This window comes from Aegilops tauschii, chromosome 6, assembly GCF_002575655.3.
Source record: "Aegilops tauschii subsp. strangulata cultivar AL8/78 chromosome 6, Aet v6.0, whole genome shotgun sequence".
NCBI classification, from domain to species: Eukaryota; Viridiplantae; Streptophyta; class Magnoliopsida; order Poales; family Poaceae; genus Aegilops; species Aegilops tauschii.
Window position 1 is genome coordinate 432889312 of NC_053040.3, and position 25145 is coordinate 432914456.

Here is a 25145-nt window from a genome sequence, read left to right on the forward strand (position 1 = left end):
CTTCAGACACCGCGTGGGGGATAGAATCGTCCAAGATTCTCAGATTCGGCCGCTCGCCAAGGAGGTATTTACGTACAGCCCACACGGAGTAGAATCACCGTGCATGCATGCAAAATTGCAAATCCTTCTTTTATAGAGTTCCTTTTCTTTTACCTAGATATTTGAACCTGCTGCATGAACCGACTTGATCGAGTATTATACATGCGCAGATGGCTGAAGCCTGTGGAGGGCTGCCACTGGCACTAAGGATGTTTGGTTGCTCGATGTCTGCTATAGAACATGCAGCTGAATGGAGGTATATGCATAAGTATCTTAAGGCCCGGCTTCCATTGTCACAGGTACAACTTTTAGATTTGTTAGGTGATATCCGGCACTGGTAGGGTGTTTCAGCTGCAATAATGTCTATTTTCTTCCTTGAGCTTGTAAGTTTGTTCCACTTCAATGTGATGACCATCTCCGATGGAGAACCGATGCGAGAAAGACGTTGACAGTGGCTGAAGATCTTTCTATGGCATCACATAAACTGTTTTTCTTCTTCTTGAATACACAAAAGTATAATTGTATTGGACTGGCGGCTCGTACGTGACTAAATTTCTTTCAGTGGACAGGTAAAATAAAGTCGCTTTATCACAGTTCGGGCAAATATCACTACGTGCGGGAATACTTCCGAATAAACAATCGGCTATTCGATCGGACTCTGGTTGCTCAAAGCATAGCAATATCTGCGTGCATAGTCAAAATTGTTATTGTTGCAGAAAATAGGCGTCATGATAGCATATAAGGCCTCATTTGGCTCATAGGATAGAAAAACCATAGAAATAGGAAAGTCACAGCAAATGAGATGACATGTATTTCAAATCCTATGCATAGGAATAGAAAAAGATATGCCCTTTGATTCACACTTTTGGAGGTCAGGGAGAAGTGTGTGTGGCCACTATGCGCAAGCATTCTGTACAGCGATCTTGCTGAGGAGGTCCCCGGTCCCACCTTCATAAAGAAGATCTGGTGACTGCCCATTGTCTTGTTTTGGCTTGAAAGTCTCCTCAAAATAAGGCAAGTGAGTCAACGATCTCTGTAAGAGGTATAGGAAGATGGGGGTTCCATGGCGCACTGAGATGAAAGGACTTTTTTTCATTGAGTCTAGGCTAATATTTATTTTCCTATGAGATGTGAAGAATAAGAAAATTTTCTTCATAGAAATAGTGTTTCATTCCTACAAACCAAAAAGCTCTATAGGAATTTTTCCAATAGAAATCCTATCATATGGTAATCCTACAAAATTCCTCCAAACCAAAGGAGGCCTAAACAGTTTAGATAGCCGTCGCCAGTGCTGCGTCAGCCCATCCACATCACATCGATCTGCAATGTGTACAGTCATTGGCTTTGAATATCATTTTCTATCTGCCATCAGAAACCAAACGTCACTTCACCCAAAACAGATCTCTTTCCTCCTCCACGAGAAAAGCTCTTCTCCTCCCGTCGGCGCTGCTGCCGATCCGTCCCATCTCCGATGGCCTCTAGGTCATGGAGGTATGGAGGATCTCGGCCCCCCGCCGGTGGGAGGGACCTCGTTCTCGTTTTTGTTAGGGTCAGCGTCTGGTTGAAGCTGTGTGGCGGCAGTGATGTCCCTTAGTAGGAATAATGCCTCCCACGTTCTATCTCCGTCCCAATGGTTTGTCTACCATCTTCAGAGGGTGTGTGGAGGTTTGTTTTCGTCGGATCTTGCGGGATTCGGTCGGTGCTGGTCTTCGGTGGATCTATTTGGATCCGTTTTTGTTCGTCTGCGTTTAGGTGCTTACAGGTTTGATTCTTCTGATCTACGACTTTCTTTATCGGTGATGGTTGCTACTCTGGTGCGCTGGTCCTATGGGGCCTTAGCTCGATGACTTCCCGACTGTCTATTACAACAAGATTTGCCCGACTCCGATGAGGGAGGGGCGATGACGGCGGTGCGCCTTCGACTCGCTCCAGTGCTTGTAGTCGTTGCTAGGTAGTCCACGGACATGGTTGCAATTTTTATTAACTCCGTTGTTCTTTGTACTGCCATGATTGAAGATGAATAGATTGAAAGTTTCTCAAAAAAAAATTCACTTATAAAAAAAACGTCACTTGCCTCAGCCTCCCTTGCTCCCTCGCATACTTCATTAGCTTTTCTTAACCAACAAGTCTTCACCTTCTTTTTTTTAGAACCAGTCAGTCATCGCTTCAACCCTAGATTTCTTCTATGTCAGAACGGCCGTCGCAGATTGGCTAGCGTGCCAAAGGGGTAGGGTTTTGCACGTTGGATTGACCTGTTAATAAGGGAGAGATGCTAAGCATGAGTAACAGTTGTGTGTGCGCGCGCGGTGGAAGTGTGGGTTCAGTTACCTGGCGTTGGTTTGTAGGTTGGTTTTCCCTGACGTTGGTTCTAAACGTTGCTACTGATCACAAAATTCAGCACGAAACACACTACGATTCTCGAGCCCCTGTACGTGACAGCATATCTGGCTGGCACTGCCCGCGTCACGCCGGCCCGCTGCGGCGATCAGTCGGAGCACATGACTCCGCCCGGAATCTTCCTGTGCCGCCGCTTCTGTTTCAGGCGAGGCCTTTGTCCCCGCCATCGTCAGCGGTCCATGAGTACAGTATAAGTAGGTTAGATCCAATCTGGCCTGAGATTACGCAACGGTCCCGACTGTCCGAGGGACACACGGCGCCGTCGCGGTCGTGTGCATGCATGCATTACCCATCTATATCACCCGGTGTCTTCTCCATTGCCGGCCTCGCCAAGTTCCTCGTCGGTTAGAGCATCTCCAGCCGCGCCCGTTAAGGCCTCCCGGCGATTTTTCGGCTGCCGGCGCCCAAAAATCGGCCCAGTTGAGCCTTCAAAGGCCCTTTTTTCGCCGACTCGGGCCGAAATTGGCGTCGGCGAACCTAGACCGAACCCGGCGCGCTGGGGGCGCTTGAGGGCGCCGGGCGAATCGTTTTTGGCGCGAAAATCGGCGGGCCCTCCTTGGCAGCGACTCGGCTCTTCTCGTCGCTTCGTCGTCCTCATCGCCTCGGTTCCCGCGGCGGAATCAATGCCAAAGCTGCCGTGCGCTGCCGCACCGGTCAGCCTCCTTAATTGATGCCTCACGGGCGGCGCAGTGAAGACGAGACGACGCGCGTCCCTCGCCCGCCACGCGTACACACGGAGGCCACGCGTACGCGCGGCGGCTCCGCCTACATAAGCCGCCCCCAGCGCGCCGGTGACGCACAGACTCTCCATCGCCGACGCCTCCGTTCCTCGACGCCCCCGTTCCTCCCTCTCTTCTCGCTGTTCCCAGTTCAACCATGGCCGAGCACTTTCCAGGCGATGGCGCGGCGGCGAACGGCTTCGGCCGCCGCCACCTTCACGAGGACGAAGCTCGGCTCCTCTATGAAGGCCGAGTACCTGGTCCCGCCGGACATGCGGGTGCCCGGGGCGTGGAGGATCAACGCCGGCGGGGTCCCGGTGTCACCGGGGCGGCGCGGCGTGCTGAGATCGCGCGTATCCGTGCCCCTCTGCCGCAGGCGGCGAGGGAAGGTCCGCGGTACGTCCCCGACAGCCCGCTGTGGGAGCCCTACTTCCGTCGCCGCCACGCCGAGCAGCTCGAGGCCACCAACGGCGTCGTGCCCTCCGGAAGGCTCAACTCCGACGGCCGCCGCCGACGGTGAGGCGTGCCCGGCCGCACGCTGGAGGCCGTCCTCGAGTACATCGAGGGCGGCAACACGCCCAGGCTGGAGTACCTCGCTCCCCCTCCTTCTCCCGCCGGCGTGGGAGCTCGTGGACGCCGAGACGCATGGACCCGGGGGCGTCCTCCTCCTCGTCCGGCCGCTCGTCCGGCTCTCCCTGCCTCCTCCCCGTCAAACCGGAGCCCCAGGACACGCCGGTCAGCCAGCGCACCCGCAGCTCTGGCATCCGCATCGCCGACTCCTCCCCCACCTCTGCCCGGCTCGTCGGGCCGAAGGTGGAGCCCGGCCTCCCCGCGGAGTACGAGGCCATAGTCCGGCGCGGATTCTCCGACGAGGATGCCCTGAAGTGGGCGCGGGACGACTACCGCCGTGACGAGATGGTCCGGCAGCGCCGAGCCCTGGAGGAGATAGCCGCCCGCAAACGTGGGCGCGAGGACGAGAACGGCGTGGTGATCCTCGACAGCGACGAGGACGAGGACGCCCCCGGACCGTCCAACCCGCCGCGCGTCGGCGACCCTGGGCAGGGGAGCAGCAGGGACGGCGGCCGCGGAGGAGGCGACGACGACAACGATGACGGCGGCGACTACACGCAGTTCTACAGGCTCCTCGGCATGTAGAGCTTTAAGGGCGGTGGGCGGCGAGGAACGGCGAGGGCGAGGGCGGGTCTAGTAGCGTTTTTTTTCTTCATTTGTAAAATATTTTAAATATGTGTGAACTCGCCGAAGTTTGGTTGAATTAGCGCCTTGTTTGTGCCGGATTTTTTTTTAAACGTGGGCGCCGCCACTGAGGAGCATCACGCCTCTAGCACGCGGTTTACGCCCGTGCGTCTCGAGGGGACGATTTTTAGTGCTTTCTGGAGGACCAACGGCTGGAGATGCTCTTGCAGTGATGAGCATGGGCATGGCCGTCCCGGTTGGCTACGCCGGTCTCTGCTAGCTTGTGTTGCCGAAGCGGCAGCAGGCCGATGGATAGGCTCGGGCGACCAGCAGAATTTGTCAAGTGCAAGTTCCGACGAAAGAATCTCGCAAAGTTGGCGGTAGAAAGCAAGGGGACAAAACGAGGGCAGCTGAGCGCGAGGGCGACGACGCATGGACAAGAGCCGAAAGTAAAAGGGAACGTGGCCTTTGGGCTGCGTTGGCAGGATGAGCACGGACAGACATCCCGTTCAGAGGATCGCATTAACAATCCCTAATGCCGGTGCTCGCTGTCGATTAGCGCCAAAAGAGTAGAGTAGAGTTTATCCCTTCATCCCTTGTGTCTGTCGAGACCGTCCTGATCAAGAAAGATCGGCTCGTAGCCATGGCACGGCGCCATATCTCGGCTGCTTCTTCAGAGAAATCGTAGAGGTTCAGAAAAACCCGTCTCAAAGTTAGCACGGGATCGCAGCTCAGAGCATCAAATATTTGTGGCCAGAACCGGAGCTATTCTATCGCCATCCAGACCTGACCGGCGACCAAGTAGAATCTAAAGCGTGCCGTGCAGCTCCAAATTTGATGCTCTGTCTGCTGCGTGAGGATTGGGGGAGCGCCGGGAGCGCCAAGCTGATTGATCTTGCGAGCGGCGACGATCCCCCGCCCCACCCCACCCCACCCTTTTCTGAAAAGATGGCACCGTGATTTTGGACCCGAAATCTCGACGAAATCTGGCTCCGGTGGTCACCGTGGTCCGGCCGGCCTAAAAGCCGAGCCGCTTTTAACCGCTGGCCTGCGCTGTCATGATATCAATCGAGGGTGTACTGGCCATGCATTGCGTTGACATGTAAAGTAAAACTGTAAACGAGAGCGACGTGGCACTCGTCTCTTTCTGCACTGCGCGGTGCGGCACGTCGCGTCCGATAGATGGATGGATGGATGCATGACGAGGAGCGTGCATGGAGAAGCCAGTACGTCCGTCCATGTCGTCTGTACCGCGCAGCGCAAATAAAAGCACCACAAAGCTCCAACCAACGTCGCAGACCGGCTCCCCGTGCCAAATAATGTACACCAGGGTAGAATGACATTGACGCCGACACTGACACTGGTACATGTAAACACCATCTTGATTTGCTTCATGTAAACATCAGATTAAGTTTTTAAAAAACTTCAAATCAGATTAAGTTTACATCAGACACCCAGATTAAGCTACTGGCACGCACGCAAACGCATATCTGAACGACCATAGGAACGTCAAGAACGAGAAAGATGATTGGCTTCTTTCTGCGGTCAAGGTGAGCACGGACGAACGGCCGGGGCTGTCACGGCGACGCTGGCCAGTCGATGCCGGCGTAGCTCTCGCTGAAGCCGCCGCCGTAGAACCGCACCTCGAGGTTCTCCACGAGGCCCGGCCCGTCGCCCCACACGGCCTCGTCGTCGTCGCTGCCGACCACGCCGTAGTACTCGTCGTCGTCCATGAGCTCCCACGAGTAGACCTCGTCGTCCTCAGAGTCGTCGTCGGAGCACTCCTCCCAGTAGCTGTTCTCGAAGCAGTCGTCGACGCCCGGGCCGAGGACGCTGAGCCGCGGGTGGCGCGCCCGCAGCAGCGCCTCGTCGACGGCCCAGCAGCCGCGCAGGTCGACGAACTCCAGGCCCCGGCACCGGGAGAGCACCTCCAGGATGGCCTCCGTGGTGACCAGCATGTAGCCGACCTCCAGGTGGCGGAGCGCCGGCATGGTGCGCGCGATGGCGCGGGCCTCGTCGTGCTGCCCGCACGCGTTGCGCCCGGCCACGTCGATCGGGTGCATCACGCGCCGGAGCGCCGCCAGGGACCGGCAGTGGCGGCCGAACGCCTCCAGCGCGCGCGCCCCGATCTTGGTGCAGCTGCTGATGTCCAGGAACGTGAGGTTGGGCAGCCCCGGCGCCACCGCCTCCACCACGGCGTCGCTGATCTCGCTCCGCGGGATCTCCAGCGTCCTCAGAGCGCGCGCGCTTGAAGAAGACAGAGAAATTCAGGCGCGCCATTTCGAATGAATGATCTTAACACGCAGCCGACGGCGATGGTGAGTGAGTGAGATGCTTACTGGTCGCCGATGAAGGAGAAGAGCGGGTCGCAGGGGAGGCCGGAGACGCTGATGCGGCGGCAGGCGCCGGAGCTGCGGCGGAGGAGCAGGTCGAGCATGCGGATGAGGTGGTCCGGGCGGCTGTGCCGCTGCTGGCTCCACTCCTCGATGTCGATCTCCTGCCAGCAGTAGGGCCCGGCCACGACGCGCCCCCAGGACTTGCACACCCGCGGCACCACCGTCAGCACCTCCTGCAGCGGCAGGTTGCGGAAGACGAGCCCCAGCGCGTCCGGCAGCAGCTCCTCCCAGCACCGGTACTCGCTCTCCCCCATTGCTCCTCCTCTCTCCCTCCCTCCTCGTCTCCCCTGCAGCCAAAGAGGTGCAAAATCAACGCAATTCCCCGCTCCAGCCAGCCAAGAACCAGAAGCCTCCGGCCATTTCCACTCCTCTGACTGAGGTTGGCCGCCTACCTACCTTAGAAATCACTCGAGGGTCAGGGGAGCAGCTGGGAGCGGCAGACTCTCCTCGGAGTCGGAGCAGAGCAGAGGGCCACGGTGAGCGAAACCCAAATGAGGAAACCTGTCCGAGAAGCGAGCGAGGAGCAAGATATAAGAAGCGCCACCACAGAGGTTGCAAGCTTGATTAGGCGCTGCTAATTACTAGTGGTAGTACTAAGAGCATCTCCAACAACAGACGCGGCGCGCCCATCGCTGGCTCCAGCCGCGCTAAAAACAGCACGCGCAGCTCCAGCAGTGCGCAAAAATACAGTGCGCTCATTCTATAACATTTTTTTTTATAAAATTTGCATAGATAAAAAACGATACAAAGGTATTTTACATTTTACATCGGTGCAACTAGATAGATAGAAAGCATAGATAGATAGAACTACGGTGCAACTAGATAGATAGAACTACGGTGCAACTAGATAGAAACTACTACGGCATACATAGATAGAAACTACTCCAAGTCGCTACCATCATCATCATCATCCTCCTCCTCGGTGTTGTCCGAGGTATCGAGCCACATGTCGTCCCAACGTTCATCGTCTGACGTGAAGATCGACCTCCCACCTGCTGCAACGATATCGGACTGCGCATTCGCCAATGCCTTCCGCCGACGCCGGTCCACCCGCTCCGCGCGGCGCCTTGCCGTCCTCTCCGCCCAGTAGGCACGCTCGTCGGCGACGTCCTCCGGGTGGCGACGGCGCCACTCCGCCATGGCTCGCTCGTCCTCCTCGGCGATGAGGAGGCGGCGCTGCCGCTGAGCGTGGTCGGCACAGTCCATGTCGGTGATGAGACGCGGCGGAGGGGCGACGCGCTGCGCCTGCTCGCGCGTGAAGACGTCTCGGAAGTTCATCTGCGACCGGGGCCTATCCAAGCGCCACGCCGCCGCGTCGTACGCGCGGGCCGCCTCATGCGCGCTCCGGAACGACCCGAGGCCGAGCCGGACGTCGCCGGACCGGATCTCGGCGGAGTACCAGCCGTTGGGGCGCTCGCGGACGCTGCGGTAGCCCGAAGAACCCCGGCGGCGCGGCGGCATGGTGGCGAGGGGAGGACGCGTGGCTATGTTCTGTGCGCGTGGCGAGCGCGGGATTTTATAGGCGCGCGCGAAGCGGCGCGCCAAATCTACCGCGCCGCGTGCCGCTTTCTCCCGCGCGCGCGCAAACGCTTCCCGCGCGCGGTAAGTTTCCTTCACCGCTGGAGCGCGCGGAACCAGCCGGCGCGCGCTAAAACCAAACTTTACCGCGCGGGCGCGCGTTTTGCCGTGCCTGTTGGAGATGCTCTAATGGCTAGAGTAGCAAGTAGGGAGTCCAATCAGGGAGTACCAGGAACGGCACGGCACGGCACGGATCTGAAAAGAGGGCCTCTTGCAGGGGCGGAAAAGGGTCGTCGGGGCCGGTGTGTACGCTTGACAGTTGGTGCTGCCCGTCGTCCGTGTGACCTACCATGGCGCATCAGGGGCAAGGAGAAAGTCTGGGTACGTGTGGGAAAGGAAGAACGCTTGAGCCTCAGCCTTCTGATGGGGGTAGGGTAGGGTAGGGTAGATGTGTGTTCGTTTTTACCTAGGTGAATCTGCGAGAAACAGTGGCTGGAGCGTGATGCTGGCCTGCAAATTTACCGGATTGACGATGGGGGAGAAGATGGCCCGGATTCCGATTGGGCTCCGCCGGGGGAACGCCTGCTGGAGAAGCCACCGCCGCTGCTGAAAAAACTGTTGATCGTGGTACAACGTGAACTCTTTTTTTACATAATTTTTTTCTTATATTCATCTTCAATCATGACAGTACACGTAACCAGAAATAATAAAAATTACATTCAGATCCGTAGACCACCCCTGATATTAGGCATACGAATAGCCAGTTAAAAGTTAAAGTTACATCTATCCGGCAGCATCTGCATATAAGATGCTTTGTGAGGGCGGGATCAGGTTTCAGGCCTCAACGGCGATATGGAAGAGCTGGGCAGCGTTATCTTGCAAGATTTTCTTGTGGCTGGCGGTGCAATACAGATTATGGACGGGCTGCAGGACGAGGCCTCACCTTGTTACTTCCGTGATCAGGAAGAGGACACGGTCGACCATTTGCTGTTGCAATGTGTTTTTGCAAGGCATGTGTGGTACCTCTGCTTCTTGAAGGTGGGCATAGACCAGGTTATACTTCCATCGCCTCAGAGCAGGCTGCAAGATTGGTGGACAAATCGGCGCAAGCAAATTCACAAGTTGGAACGGAAGGGATTCGGCTCTTTTGTCATGCTCATTTGCTGGACTCTATGGAAGAAAAGGAACGGATGTGTTTTTGGCACAGGCACCATACGCAATGTGTGGGCACGGTCGAACTCATATCTGAGGAACTTTGACCGTGGGCGGACGGGATTGCAACGATATTGTGAGTAGTTGGGTAGATGGTTGCGGAGTGGATTGCCGGTTTGTGGTGATCTGCTCTTTGTAATCTTTTGTAAAAAAAAATTACCTTGTAGAGTATAAAGCTAAGGTCGCCATTGGCGTATTCTCGAAAAAGAAGACTGATGATCCATGTATTGCAACAAGTTGGAATAGTACCAGTCGATCGCAGTATTGGCGCTTCCACGATACAGTGCGGGCGATGCAACGTGCAACTAATCGTGCAGGTGGATTCGTTTCATGAATAAATGCAGGAGATGTACGTATGGTACTGCTCCTGTTGCTCCCATCATTGCCAATGCAATGCAGCAGCATTTCTTCCGGTACTAGAAAACCAGCAATTGCAGTAGGTCTAGGAATATCAATGCTCCCCTTTCCCCTTTAACAGATGAGGGACATATATAATTGTATAGAAAATTCCAAGTAAAAAAGAAGAAGCAATGCTTCATTCTTTGTAACCTGTTCAAGTTATTAATAATTTGTAACCTGTTCAGGAGTATTAAGGCAGTACAATAGGTTTTTGACGCAGTATTTGTTTGACCTTCCAAAAAGTCTAATTTGTCTCACAAAGAATAATGTAAATTGTGCATGTCTTGAAGCAGTGTTTCAGAGAAGTTGGTGGTCACATAAAAAAAATGTCCTTGGTGTCATGGTGTGCGATGCAAATGGTCTGATTAGGGTGCATCCTGAAATTCAATATACTATCTAAATTGTGGGAGTAAATGTCGAGGTGCAAATTTTGGAAGAAAGATATGACCACTTTTGTCACATATCACTCTACGCTGTCAACCTACAGATATGTTAGACTTTCTTACCAAGAGCATAAGAGAAAAATTGGGACGCGGTCGTTTGGTTCCTGGGTGTATGTACACCTTATATGTGAAAACAAATTGAACATTAAAAATTCAAATAATTCTAAAAATATTTTTGAAGTAAACTTGACCTTCTATTGTACTTGTGAAAAAATACACAAAAAACCCTTTGACTTTTATAAAAAAAAAATCGCTCAAAATGGTGTGAATAGTGACCTACAAATATCGCCCTGACGCCAACGCTGTTTTTTTATTTGTGAAAATTTATATACTAGTGCAAAAGAAATTTAAGTTAATTCAAACAAAGATCTGAACTATCTCCATGGAAACGGTGGCTCTCGGCGATCGGTGTTGGATCTAGGAGGCGTTGTCTACTCATCTCAGATCCTTCGAGATCTGTGCAGGTGCTTCATGTGTCTTCGTGTTGGTGCCGAGGTAATGATCTTCTTCTTCCTGCTTTTTGTGGTGGTGATGTTGCGGGCAGCCAAAAGAACACCGGCCCTTGCGGGTTGAGATAATGTTCCCAAGTTTTTTTTTGTGGCACAAGTTATGGCCTTCTTTTCTCTCCCTGGGTTTCTCCTTGACGCAACATACTCATGCTTTTGTGGTTTATCTTCTCCCCCGTCGCTAAGGCGTTCTCTTTGCCATCGTTGCAAATGTAGCACATATTTTGTTTGGGGAGATGATTTGGCTCCGAAATTTCGGATCCACACAAGCAGTGGCGGAGCTACATGGGGGCCAACCTGGGCCATGGCCCCCCCAAGCTCACAAGCAAACATGTATATACTCCTTTGTGTTAGGCATATTTTGCATTAAGAATCAGCTAAAATAGTTATGTTTGCGCCCCCTCCAATAATTTCGGCTCAAGCTCCGCCACTGCACACAAGGCTTCCATGATAAGTGGCTTCTTCTTGGGACATTGGCTCTGTTAGACCTTAGCACCGTGGCTTTTTGACCGTAGAATACAATGTCAAATGGCTCTGGTTTGACAACCGCCGGCGGCGGCGCGACTTTGGCTCGTGCTGAAAATTAAGTTTGTTTTGCTTTGCGAAGTCTTCATGCAATTTTTTCACATTCCTGTAATGTAAGATACACCCTATTTTCTACCTTGTCTGTTTCTGCGGATTAAAAAATTCTGAAATTTGTATCCAAAAAAATTTCAATACTTTAATCTCACGACGGTAACTAGCTTGAGCCTCGTAGCCTTGTATATAAGGGAGCACGTGATGATGTGAATGCATCCGCACGCTGTTGATTTTGCACGTACGGGCGGGGAGATGCATGCATGCATGCCCGATGTCAATGTATGCCAGCACGTACGCTTTACGTGGGACAAGCCTGGCGGACTCGGGACTCCTCTCCTGCGCGAGGGTTGAATTACGGGGCCGTGGCACCGTGCTCCTGTCGGCCGCACAGACATCATCCATCATCGGAGTGCCCTACACTTCGTCGTAGCCGGCAACCGGTGCTCGTGACTCACGAGGCATATGCGTGTCTCTTATTTCAAGACACATTTTGGCATGAGCACGAGGATGCATTTGCGCAGCAATGTCCTCTTCCTAGGCTAGCGTGCAGCTGTTTCCCATGCACGTACGTACGTAGTTTGCATATAAAACCAAGAACGTACCGAAACCGATCGTATGTGTTAAACATGTACATGTACGTAGGTCTGGATTCTGTATGCAGTACCTGTAGTATTTGTCTCCCCCTGTATGTACGTGTATCTTAGAAGACAAGATACCAGTCGCACCCCTTGTACCTATATATATGTGCCTAGTGCACGATCAATCAATTATCGATGCACCAAATCATTCTCTACATGGTATCTATCGCAAGTCGATCTTCCAGCTTCCGCTAACCCTAGCCGCCGCCTCGGGCCGCCGCCGCCGCGACCTCCCGCCGCCGCCGCCGCCCCAAGCCGCCGCCACCACCCCTCCTTCCCGCGCGCCACCTCCCCACCGCGCGCCTCCACGCTGCGCTGCCCCTTCTCGCCGCGCCGCCTGCCTCCCGCCGCCGCGCCGCCTCTCCTTCGCCGCGCCGCCGCCTCCCTCCCCACGATCTCATCGCCATGTCTTCCAACGTCTCCACTTACTCCAACCCCTTCGCCGTCGACCCTGCCGAGATCCGCGACATCAACGTCCATGCACGCGTCCCCGTGACCCTCGACACCTCTAACTCCACGTACTTCGCGTGGAAGACGTACTTCACGCTGCTCTTCCGCGAGAATAATCTCGTGGATCACGTGGATGGCACCGTGGACTCCCGCACCATGGTGGCCGACGCCGAGTGGACCGCGATCGACGCCACGATCATCCGGTGGTTCTTCACCACCATCTCCAAGGACTTGTTCCACACGGTCGTGAGTGCCGGCGACGACGCCCGCGCCCTGTGGGTCAAGCTGAACGGCCTCTTCACCAACAACCAGCTTCAGCGCCGCGTTTTTCTGCAGCAGGAATTTTTTGACTGTCACCAGGATGAACAGTCCATTGATGACTACTGCCGCCGCCTGAAGACGTTGGCGGACGAGCTCCGTGACATTGGAGCCAAGGTGGACGACGACCTCCTCCTTAGCACGCTCACCGCCGGCCTCAACGAGGACTTCGGCAACACCGCCTCTAACCTCACCTTGATGCCGGAGCCCTCCTTCCCCAAGTTTGTGGCGTACTTGAGGTTGGAGGAGCGCCGGATGAAGGGGGTCAAGAAGCGTGTGCAGCACCACACCCTCGCCGCCGGCACCTCCCGCTGCGCCCCTCCACCGACCGCCCCACCCGCGCCGCGCCAGCAGCCGCCGCCACCAGCGCCCCCGGGGTACTTCCCCCTCCCGCCCTTCCCGCTGCCCCCCAGCAGCCGGGTGGCGGGCGCCGCGGCAACCGCCGCGGGGGCGGCCGCAAGCAGCAACAGGCGCCGGGGGGGGGGGGGGGCGTCAGCCGCAGTAGGTGACTCCCCCATGGACGTACGGCACCAACCCGTGGACCGGCGTCGTCCACGCCTACTCCATGCCGGTCCCTCGGGCTCGGGCTTCGGGCATCCTTGGGCCCCGCCCGGCGGGTCACCAGGCCCTCTTCGCCGCGCCGAACGCCGCTCCCTACAGCGGCTATGGTACCGCGCCCCCGCCGGCGCCCGCCTACAGGTCTGCGCCGGCCTATGGAGCCGCCGCCGCGCCGGCCTATGGGACCGCGCCCTCCTACGGCGCCGCCGCTGCTCCGGCCTTCGGGGTTGCTCCCGCGCCGGCCTACGGAGGGTTCTACCCTCCTCAGGCGCCGCCACCATGGGACCCGGCCTTGCTCGCCGCACTGCACTCCGCCCCGTCACCGAGCTCCTATGGTGGCGGTGGTGACTGGTACATGGACTCGGGCGCCACTGCTCACATTACTGCTCATCTCGGTAACCTCACATCTGCCACTCCCGTTCACACTCCCACCCGTATCACCGTTGGTAACGGTTCCTCCCTACCCATTACTCACGTCGGTCATATGTCTTTTCCTTCTACTTCTACTCCTGTGCATATGTCTAATGTTCCTGTGTCTCCTGACTTAGTCACTAATCTTGTTTCCGTTCGTCGCCTTACTCGTGAGAATCCTATAACTGTTGAATTTGACGATATCGGTTTTTCTATGAAGGACGCCCGTACATGGATGGTGCTCCACCGATGTGATAGCCCGGACGAGCTTTATCCAGTGCATCCCTCCGGCGCCACCACCACCCGTCGCCCCGCCGCCTTCGCCGCCAGTGTCGATCTTTGGCATGCCCGTCTCGGTCATCCCAACTCCACCGCTATGCGTCAGATTCTTCAAAGTTTTTCTTCTCATGTAATAAAGTCGACGATCACTCTTGCGAGGCTTGCCGTCCTGGCAAGCACGTTCGTCTTCCCTTTAGCGAGTCTACAAACATTTCCACCTTTCCGTTTCAGTTGTTGCATAGTGATGTTTGGACGTCCCCGGTTGCTAGCAACACGGGCTATTTATACTATCTGGTGATATTGGATGATTTTACTCATTATGTGTGGACCTTCCCTCTCCGTCGCAAGTCCGACGCTCTTGCCACACTCACCGCCTTTTATTCATATGTCACCACACAGTTCGATCGTCCTATTCTCGCCTTGCAAACTGACAACGGCAAGGAGTTTGACAACGTCGCCGTCCGCAATTTACTTGCGTCCCTCGGCACCATCTTTCGCCTCACCTGCCCCTACACGTCTCAGCAGAATGGTCGCGCCGAGCGCGTCCTTCGCACGCTTAACGACTGTGTCCGCACGTTGCTCTTTCACTCCTACGTGCCTACTCGGTTCTGGCCGGACGCGCTCGCGACCGCCAACCTCCTCATTAACATTCGCTCTTGTCGTTCCCGCTGGAACTACACCCCTCACCAGCTCCTCTTCGGTGCGGTTCCATCTTATGATGGTCTTCGCATTTTCGGGTGTCTCTGTTATCCTAGCACCACATCCACTGCTCCTCACAAACTCGCGCCCCGGTCCCTTCCTTGCATCTTCCTTGGCTATCCTCCCAACACCAAAGGTTACCGGTGCTATGATCCAGTCTCCCACCGTGTTTTCACTTCGCGGCATGTGTACTTTGATGAGCTCGTGTTCCCGTTTCAGCAGGTACCGTCACCTTCGGAGTCTCCTGCGGCGCGGTTCGCCCCTGCCTCCACCTTTGGCGGACCGCCCAACCGCGCCCCGGGTCCGGCCCTGCCCGCGCTCCCCGCGCCGGCGGCCGCGGCGCGGCCCCTGGCGCTGCGGCCCCTGCCGCGGCCCCCGACGCAGCGGCCTCCTCGGCCGCCCCCGCGGCCCCCGTCGCGGCCCCCGTCGCGGCCCCCGTCGCCGTGGCCCCCTCGGCCGGCCCCGCCGTGGCCCCCGTCGCCGCGGCCCCCTTGGCGGCTCCCGTCGCCACGGCTGCACCCCTCCCCGGTGTGGTCACTCGGGCTCGGACTGGGACCCTGCGTCCCAGCACGCGCTACCTGTCGAACGAGTACGCATGCGCGGCTTCTACCTCGACGCCGTCACCGCTCCCCACCTTCGCTCGCGCAGCCCTTCGGGATCCGAACTGGCTAGCTGCGATGCTTGAGGAGTTTGACGCCCTCTAGCGCAACCGTACATGGCAGCTTGTCCCGCGGCCACCCCGTGCCAATGTCATCACTGGCAAGTGGGTCTTCCGCCACAAGACTCGTCCCGATGGTTCTCTCGAGCGCTACAAGGCGCGTTGGGTGGTGCGCGGTTTTCGCCAGCGCGCTGGCGTGGACTTCACCGACACCTTCGCCCCGGTTGTTAAACCGGGCACGATTCGCGCCGTTCTCCAGCTTGTTGTTTCTCGCGCCTGGCCTGTCCACCAGCTCGATGTGTCTAATGCTTTCTTGCATGGCCATCTCGACGAGCAGGTGTTCTGTCAGCAGCCGACTGGTTTCGTCGACACCGACTATCCGGACCACGTGTGCTTGCTCTCCCGTTCTCTCTACGGGTTGAAGCAGACACCTCGGGCCTGGTACCAGCGGATCGCGGCCTTCCTCCAGCAACAGGGGTTCCGGTCCACACGGTCCGATGCCTCCCTGTTTGTCTACCACCAGGGCCACGCCACCGCGTACCTCCTCCTGTACGTCGACGGCATCATCCTGACTGCGTCCTCGCCAGCGCTTCTTCAGCAGATCACAGCTCGCCTCGGCACCGAGTTCGCCCTCAAGGACTTGGGGGCTCTTCACTACTTCCTCGGCATCGAGGTAGTGCGCCGGGCTACTGGTTTCTTTCTGCACCAGCAGAAGTACGCCTATGAGCCTCTGGAGCGCGCGGGCATGCTTAATTGCAAGCTTGCTTCCACGCCTGTCGATACGAAGGCTAAGGTGTCCGCCGTCGAGGGCTCTCCGGCAACCGACGCTCCCTTCTACCGCTCCATCGTCGGTGCGCTTCAGTATCTCACACTGACGCGTCCGGACATTCAGTATGCTGTCCAGCAGGTGTGCCTTCACATGCATGCTCCTCGTGACACCCATTGGGCTCTCGTGAAACGTATACTTCGGTACATACGTGGCACCACAGCCATGGGTCTCACCCTGACGGCCTTGCCCGACACCGGCCTTGTCGCCTACTCCGACGCCGACTGGGTTGGGTGTCCCGACACTCGACGCTCCACTTCCGGCTACTGCGTCTACCTCGGGCCCTCTCTGATTTCGTGGTCGTCTAAACGACAACCCACGGTCTCACGATCGAGCGCCGAGGCCGAGTATCGGGCCGTGGCCAACGCCGTCGCGGAGTGTTCCTGGCTACGACAACTCCTCCAGGAGTTGCTATGTGAGGTCACCAAGGCGACGCTCGTCTACTGTGATAACGTCTCCGCGGTGTACCTCGCTGCCAACCCTGTCCATCACCGACGGACGAAGCACATCGAGCTCGACATCCACTTCGTCCGGGAGCACGTCGCACTTGGTCGTGTTCGTGTTCTACATGTGCCCACCGATCAGCAGTTCGCCGATGTGATGACGAAGGGACTACCCACCTTGACCTTCGAGGGGTTTCGGTCCAGTCTTTGCGTCACCGGCGACGCTTCGACTGCGGGGGGTGTTGAACATGTGTACATGTACGTAGGTCTGGGTTCTGTATGCAGTACCTATAGTATCTGTCTCCCTCTGTATGTACGTGTATCTTAGGAGACAAGATACCGGTCGCACCCCTTGTACCTATATATATATGTGCTTAGTGCACGATCAATCAATTATCGATACACCAAATCATTCTCTACAGTATGCAGTGCAGGGAGCAAAAAAAGCAGTACTAGCACCGAACAAGAAAACATCCGGCGGTATTTTAAACGACGTTCGAGCCTGCGTAGGGTGCGGCAGTTGAAGATCGGGGACGAGCACGTCAGCGTGTTCTGACGGCTATCTAAGATTCATAAGGCGTCAGATCAAAGATGCCGGATGTTTCACGCAGAGTTGATCGAGTTTGTTTTCTCGGGGAAATGTATTCTCGCGTCAGAGGACGGTCGAATCAGCTTAAACGTAACGCTGGCTCTGATCGGCTCGTCTCTGTCTTGTGATGTGGACGCGCCAGACAGTCGTTTCTCCGAATCTGAGGCGAAGTGACATTAACCCTGATTACATTAGTAATATATTATTATGCCATTTTTTAAAGGTTCCCTAATTATACTAAGCCATTGTGGGTACAATAAAGGACCCACATGAAAGAGATACAACATGATAAATATCAAACACAAATAAAACAAAAACTAATAGGAGCTCTTTAGATACAACAATAAGTTACAACCCATTAGTAGAGCTATATATCTAAATGCATATGGTATAGTGTAAGATATAATGTGTTGGTAGCGATGTGACAGGCTCAAGCCTCAAAGGCAAATATAGCTCTTGCACATTTTTATTAGAGTCAAAACTCTCCAGTTTTGACCACTTATACGGAGGCATTGTGCCTTGTATTATTATTTTTTGCTTAAGCAAAGGAGGAGTTGTCCCAATACAAGTAGGATAGAATTGCCTGATAATCTGAAAAGGCCATACAAAACTTAGGTTACAAACACAAAACACACATAGAAAATCATAGATTGCAGATAGGTTTAAGACTAAACTAAAACACCCACAACATCAAGGTACATCGTTGACCTGAAGCAATAGCGCCAAGACCCAAAACCAACCAACATGTCTCATATTGAACAAAGGCGGTCACCACACCCTTGAAAGACCTCCACGTCGAGACTTGCCACACCCTCTCCTCAGAAGAAACATGGATTGCCAACATCAATTGAAAAGCACCCCCGAGCTGAAGTAGGCGAGTGTTTTTTTTCTTGGTATCGTAGAATCTAGCGAATATCACGTGTGATTAATCTTATTCTTTCTATTTACCATAATCTATCATTTCTTATGCACTAAGAGTGCTATTTTGCTACTATTGTATTGCATTGAAAGCTTTTCTTGTTGGAGGAGTAAATTCAAAGTTTCACTCAAGCCCTAAAGATTAACTGCAAGCTTGATACAACCAATCAACTTCAGCAACAATGAAAAGTATCACACGAGACTTAAACTTAGAAAATATTACTACAATTATCCTTCCCTTCCCTTCTTTGATTTAAAACAATTTCATAGGATTTTTTTAAACTATGCAGGAGAAATGCATGTGGTCATTTTATAGGAAATTTGGAGGATTTCAATCCTTGAATTTTTTCCCTGCGTTGGTCATTTGATTAGCGTTATTGAAATCCTAATTCATTTGCACTCTATTGTAGGAGCCAAGTCTAGAGGGAAGTTGTGGGCATTACTTCCATACCAAGGTTGGCACAGTTAATGGTATCATCACGAGTATTTATAATGCGAGCTTGCTATCAACTGCTTATTGCTCGAAATTGAAACTATATAGGTTGAAAGTTGTAGAATTGATACCCAAAGCGGTGAACTAGATTCCTACTACATGCAATTCTCATCCACTCAAATCTCTTTGTAGAACTACTTTGTTTTTCTTGTGCAATCAAACACACTTACATTAAAAAAATAGTTTTCCAATTCCGTAGTTGTTAAGATGGCATGAATCTCTAATCATGTGATTTTTCTATTTGTCTGTGCTAAGATCGTAATAATAATAATAATAATAATAATAATAATAATAATAATAATAATAATAGTAATAGTAATAATAATATGGTTGGTTGGCAGCACGTGATCGGTACCGTAATAGCAATAGTAGTAGACGGAGAGGACGAGGAGTTGGAGGATGATCATCTAGGGCAGCGTTTTGGTGCTCGGGCTACATGGAGCCTTTTTTGGAAACATTAAAAAAATAACCTTTCAAAGTTTTAAAAGATTCTAAGAAAAGTCAACATCGATATATGGATGTAATACTACACGTGTAATTTCATGAGAAATTACGTTGATCTGCGAGCTACACGAAAAAGTGAAAATCGCTAGTTTACATACTGCACGGTACATGCGCTGTTCAATGTGTTTATATAGTCCCCATCAATTTGTCTTTTTGTCTAGCTCACGTGTCAATGTATTTCGTCATGAAATTTTGCACACGTGGAGTATACATCTGTATGATACCGTGGATTTTTTTTCCGAATTTTGAAACATTGAAACTATATTTTTCAATCTAAAAAAAAGGGGCTTCATGTAGCCCGAGCACCAAAAGGCATTTCTGGATGGCCATTGTCCTTTTTTTGCGGGGGTAAAGAGTTTTATTCCATATGCATAGGGTTACAATCGAGAGGCACCAACTCCTCAATACAAGGTGGTCCACGCTGAAGCCATACCGCAGTAATACTCTCCGTACGACTATACACCGCCAAACGATCTGCTACCCTATTTTGCTTTCGCTTTAGTTTTTGAGGAATAAACTCACGATCTACCATAAGATGCTTAATCTCGGCTATCAAATGTCCATATGCTGACTGGGACAGATTATCCCCCGACAACGCCGTCAATGCCTCCGAGGAGTCCGATTGGACGACAATAGGAACATTGCTATGTTGGACGGCCAACGCCATACCCTGCATTAGTGCATGCAACTCCGCCTCCAGAGCATCGTTGCAGTTAAATAAGCACCGGTATGCTGCAAAGATGATAGAACCATCATGTCTCCTCAAGATCATCCCTGCCGCTGCCGAGCCATCAGCCGAAGAGAACGCTCCATCAACGGAAAGTGCCACCCGGTTCGCCGGCGGTGGAGGCCAAGGCAAAACCTTGGTGAACACACTGGCTTGAACGCTCTGGACGTCCTCTTTCACTGGCATTTTTCCTTTAATAATATCCTCTGTGCTAAACCTCGTAGATAAGGCAAGATAGTTCATATAGCTCTGAAGATAATCTGCCGAAACACTCGCCGCCGGAATATCCTTCCCATGTGTCATATCCGTTCTCAGAGACCAAATCCTCCACACAAGCATTATCACATGATCCCGTTCAATTTCTTGGCAATTAGACAGCACGTTTAGGAGCCATTCTTTCCCTGAGTCCTTCTTACCCCTAATTATTTTTTCTCTTTGTAATTACGCTATCCTGACACAGAGTTTTTGCTCGGATCGAACTGCATATGCATGACCGAGACGAGACGGCAATGCAAGTTTGGCGCCATCCATCGGCTTGCATGGGGTCCTCTTTCGCAGCCCCATCGCTCTCTTCCAGCGCCGGCGACGTGCATCTTGGAAAGGTGCTGCTTTTTTGCCCATAATGACCTCTTTGATGCGTCCTCACCAGCCAAAAGACCTCGACTCTCGACAGACAGGGACACAATAATTATCGGTTTAGCGTGCACGCACACGCATGCTACGTACCACCAAAACAGTGCAACGAATCTGCAACTGGCTTGCATCAGCTGCCTGCCTTGTACGGGAAATTTGGATCGTTTACTGTGCTCAGATCGAACGAGCCCACAATGCTTCAATTTTTCTACCGAATTACATAATCCCGTGGCACTAAGAGCATCTCCAGCCGCGTCCTCAACCAGGCGTTTTTGCCGCGCCGGCGCCGAAAAACGACCCAGTCGCCCATCCAAAAGCCCGTTTTTCGCCGGCTCAGGCCGAATCTGGTGCCGGCGGACCCAGGCAGAACCCGGCGCCCTGGGGGGCGCCTGGGGCGCCGGCACAAGCGAAAAGGCGCGCGTGGGTCCGCCCTGTCGGCGAGTCGAGCGCCTCTTCCCGCCGTTTCTCCCCGCTTTTCCCCCAGTTCCCTCCCATTTTCTCCTTTCTCCCGCCATTCTCTCTCCCGCTCGCCTCCCAGCCGGCCGCCATGGCACCGAAGAAGTACGTCGTCCCCCGCGCCGCGGCAACCGCGACCGCCTCCGTCGCCCAGCCGAAGCAGAGGAAGCCGAGGGCGCCGCCGTCCAAGCCGCCGGGCATGACAAACGCCGATTGGAGGGTAGAAGTACAGCGACGGGAGGCCGTCACCGCCGACCGGGGGAATAGGGCCCTCGCCAAGAAGGCCCGTGACAACGCGGCACGCGCAGCTGCGGGTGCCGCTGCCGCTGCCGCTTCCGCGGACCAGGCCGAGGCCGAGGCGGCACGCGCGGGGATGATGAATCCCCCGGCAACCACGCGTCGTACGCACCCTAGGGCCAGCAAGGTGTCGGGTCTCCGACGTAGCAGCCATGGGGATCGCCGGGCTACGCCGACGGGGACGTGCACGGTGGGTTCAACCCAAATGTCACGTTCCCCATGGACACCCGGCCCAGCGGACGCCCTCGCCCGCCTTCACCGGCGTGCAGTACCCTCCATACAACTACTCGCCGCCCGCGTACGCGTCCTCCCCGACGCCCCCTCTCCGCCGTTGCGCACTGCCCTTCTCGCACCTCGGCGACGCCGACGAGACCGAGACCGATATGGACGACATCATCGCGGAAGGATCGGCCGCGGCCGCCGCGTCTCCCGGGTTCACCGCGGATGAGGCGGTGGATCTCAGCGGCGGCATGGACAGCGAGCTCGGCTACGTCTACGGCGATGAGGAGCAGGAGGAGCAGGAGGAAGAGGACGAGGAGGAGGACGAGGACGAGGAGGAGCCGGCGAGGAGGCGCAAGAAGAAGAAGCGGACGGCCAGGTCAGCCGAGCCGCGCATCAAGTGGGCGTCCAAGGAGGAGGAATGCCTCGCCGAGGCATGGAAGGTCGTCTGCCTCGACCCGACTACCGGCGCGAACCAGAGCATCAACACGTACTGGGCGCGCATCAAGGCCGAGTTCGACGAGCGCAAGCTCGTCGACCCCTACTTCAAAGGCGTCTACATGCAGCGTGGGTCGAAGGCGATGGCGAACCATTGGGGGCGCATCTAGGGGGCATGCAACAAATGGCATGGTGTCGTCGAGGAGGTGGCCGCTCGCCCGGAGAGCGGCGCCAGCATTGACGATCAGGTATGCCACGCCGGTCTCCCGTCTCTCTTCGCCGTGTGCGCCCCCAATTGTTTGTTCGTCCCCGCGCAGTTGCTGCGCATGTTCGGCCTGTATAGGCAGAGCAACAACGACGCCGAGTTCAAGTACCTCCACGTTTACAAGCGCATTGACAAGTGCGACAAGTGGGCGGAAGTCCGGCGCACCCTCGAGAAGGCCAAGGAGACATACATGCCGGACGCGCCGGCTCCGGGCGCATCAGAAGGGCGGCCGGACGGCAACAAAGGTGCCAAGAAGGGGAAACACGCCAACGCGGCCACCGCTCGCGTGCAGGAATCCATCCAGCACTGCCTCGCCGATGCACAGGCCCGGGCCGTCCTTCGTGAAGAGAAGACCGAGGCGCGGTGGTCGGCGTTGATGTCGACAAGCGCCGTCAAGCTCGACCTACTCCGGACCAACGTCGCCGCGAAGAAGAGGAACACCGACCTGGCTTTCCTGCTGGGCGGGGCGGACATGCTCCAGAGCACCGACGAGGCGGTCAAGGCGTGGTACAGGGCGCATGTTGGCCTCATCCTGGACCAGCTTCCCTCGACGACGACGCCCACGCCCACGCCCACGACGACGCCGCCCACGCCCACGCGCACGCCGACGCCGCCAACAAGCCCGACCGATGATGCCGCCGAGACTGCCCGCAGCGCAGAAGCCACGCCGCCAAGCACAGAGACCCCGTCAAGCCCGCGCACGCCGACTCCGCCGACGCCGGAGGCCGACCTCGCCGTCTGATGCGCGTTTCTGTTCTGATTTTTGTACGCCGAACTTTTCGTCGATCGCCGATCACCGCTTGATCACCGGATTGTGGCTTTTATTTTTGGACGGGGGAATGAACTACGTTTGAATTTGCCAAGGCTGGGGGCGCCTGGGGCCGTGGCTGGGAGCTAGGCCGCCCCAGGGGCCGAACTAGCGCCGGCTCGCCCCCAGGGCGCAGTTTTTCGGCGCCCTGGGGGGCCGAACGGCCGGAGATGCTCTAAGCCGCAGAGAGTTGTTATTGTTCTACCACCACCTTCCGATCGAGCGCTACTACCGGCAGGCGCCATCGATGGATGGATCAAGTTGCGACCTGTGACTGTGAGAGGCCTGGACGTACATGTACGCGTCTGTGCGTTGCATGGGCACAGGCTAGCCTTTTCATTGATGTCAAGTGCATCTCGCTCCCTGCACTGCACTGCAAAGACGCGGCTAGCTTGCATCCAAGATTGCTAAATGCTCATGCAGCGGTCAGGGGAATAAATGGGCATTCAACCACTGGCCAACCCAGCAGGCCCACCCACCCAGGGCGGGCATCAGCCTTCAGGTAAAACCCTCTTCACATGCCGGCAGCTTCCTGTGCGGTGTGGTGTGGCGTGTGAGCTTCCCCTTGGCCCCGCTCCTTTCCTCCGCGTATTCCGACAGCTCAAAGTCTGCGGCGAAAACGGGGCTCTCGTCTCGAGGCCTGGATCGTTCGATGTTCTCTGGCAGATTTAAGCTACGTAGTAATCAAAGTTCTGATTTCTGAAGCTTCATATATGTAGTTTAAAAATCTTGTTTAAAAAAATGTAGCTTAAAAATGCTAAAACAAGTCGGTTCGTCAGTGAAGCCAAGCTAAGCAGCAGTAGGTACCCAAGAAGGGAGAAACATGTGCCGTTGGCAGCCTAACAAGCACTGTAATTACTAGTACTGCCATTATCCATGCCCGTCGGCAAGCTAGCAACACCATGCATGTTGCCTTGACGGTTTCACCTACCACGGAAAGATCGAGAGAGAGCCGGATCGGCAGCAGGGGAGGTGAGGTGTGCACGCTACAGCAAACGCAACGCCATTGATGGGGACTTGAGCCCTGTGCGGTGCAGTGTAGTGCAGTGCAGCGATCGATCGCGCGGGTGTCAGCTCACATGCAAAGGGAATCCGCCCATGCGTTTTTCCAAATGAGACAAGCAGGCGCTCTGTTAAGCCCGAGCTTTACACTGTGCGACCAGAGACCGGCACCATTAGGCCATGAGCAGCAGCAGTGCGGTGCAGTGGAATCACCGGTGGGTGAATAATCATGTGGTGGTGGTGCGACTGTTACGCGGGGTGATCACGGGCTCACAGGCAGCATCACGGGGAAATCTCCGCTGCTGCTGCCGCCACTCCTGCCTGTTATCTGTTACGCCGATTTATAGCACTGTATGGCACGAAGATAGTCGGCAGTGAGCTCTGTGTGCAGGGCCATGGCATGGGCTGGAAAAAATCGCCCAGTGATCTCAGAGAATGAAATGATGAATCTTTCGGGGTCAGTGAAACGGAGAACAATCTTAATCTTCACCGCAATTCACACCATTAGGCCAACTCCACCGCGCGACTCCATCCCGTTCGGCCCCGTCCGTTCGGGGTAAAATGGACAAATGAGGCGGCCCAGCGCGCGGTCTCAAACGGACAAATGTCCGGATTTCATCCGTTTTCGACCCATCCCTGGCCCAAACGTGCGCTCGGTTTGGGGTGAAACGGACGCGCGCGGACGGCCTGGACGCACGCCCTTGACCCTCCCCTGGCCCGCCTGTCGGGGACACTAGCAGTCCCTCCGCTCCCAACGCTTCCACCCTCTCTCTCCCGCCCCGCCCCGCCGCCGGCGCCGCCGCTATTCTCCGGCCGCCTCCTCACCGCGCAGCCCCCGACCGTCCCTACCAAGCCACGTCTCGACATGGCCGCCACCACGCCCGCGTTTTGGCCGTAGTTTTGGCCGTCGATCGGAGGTTTGGCCGTCGCCGTCTTCGCCGGTCGCAGAGGGGACACGACCGCCGGCGACGTACCACGGCGGCCTCGGCAGCTTTCGACGAGAGCTCCAGAGCGGCCAGTAGCGGCCGGCAACCACACCTGCTGCGTCGAGGTGACCATCGCGGCCTCTTCGCCACCACGACCGCAAGGTGTTCGGCATTTTGCCCACAAAGGT

At 55.4% G+C, this 25145-nt stretch overlaps 2 protein-coding genes across 2 annotated transcripts; both read right to left on the reverse strand.

The window, feature by feature from the left end:
- Nucleotides 1-5734: 5734 nt before the first annotated feature.
- Nucleotides 5735-7418, reverse strand: LOC109757422 (F-box protein FBW2). Its single transcript, XM_020316247.4, has 3 exons — nt 7142-7418; nt 6689-7032; nt 5735-6596 (listed from the first exon to the last, which is right to left on the reverse strand). The coding sequence occupies exons 2-3, from the start codon at nt 6997-6999 to the stop codon at nt 5927-5929; spliced, it is 981 nt and encodes a 326-aa protein (XP_020171836.1). The 5' UTR covers nt 7000-7032; nt 7142-7418; the 3' UTR covers nt 5735-5926.
- An 88-nt stretch (nt 7419-7506) lies between these two features.
- LOC109757423 (uncharacterized) lies at nt 7507-9676 on the reverse strand. The gene has a single exon (XM_040392836.2). The coding sequence runs from the start codon at nt 8204-8206 to the stop codon at nt 7625-7627; it is 582 nt and encodes a 193-aa protein (XP_040248770.1). The 5' UTR covers nt 8207-9676; the 3' UTR covers nt 7507-7624.
- Nucleotides 9677-25145: the final 15469 nt, after the last annotated feature.

What these genes read in the sequence shown, in the direction of transcription:
- LOC109757422 (XM_020316247.4), bottom strand. Translation starts at nt 6,999, where the DNA reads ATGGGGGAGAGCGAGTACCGGTGCTGGGAGGAGCTGCTGCCGGACGCG. An exon ending in TTCTCCTTCATCGGCGACCA is followed by an intron (nt 6,597 to 6,688) that starts GTAAGCATCTCA and finishes GTCTTCTTCAAG; the next exon opens with CGCGCGCGCTCTGAGGACGC.
- LOC109757423 (XM_040392836.2), bottom strand. Translation starts at nt 8,206, where the DNA reads ATGCCGCCGCGCCGCCGGGGTTCTTCGGGCTACCGCAGCGTCCGCGAG.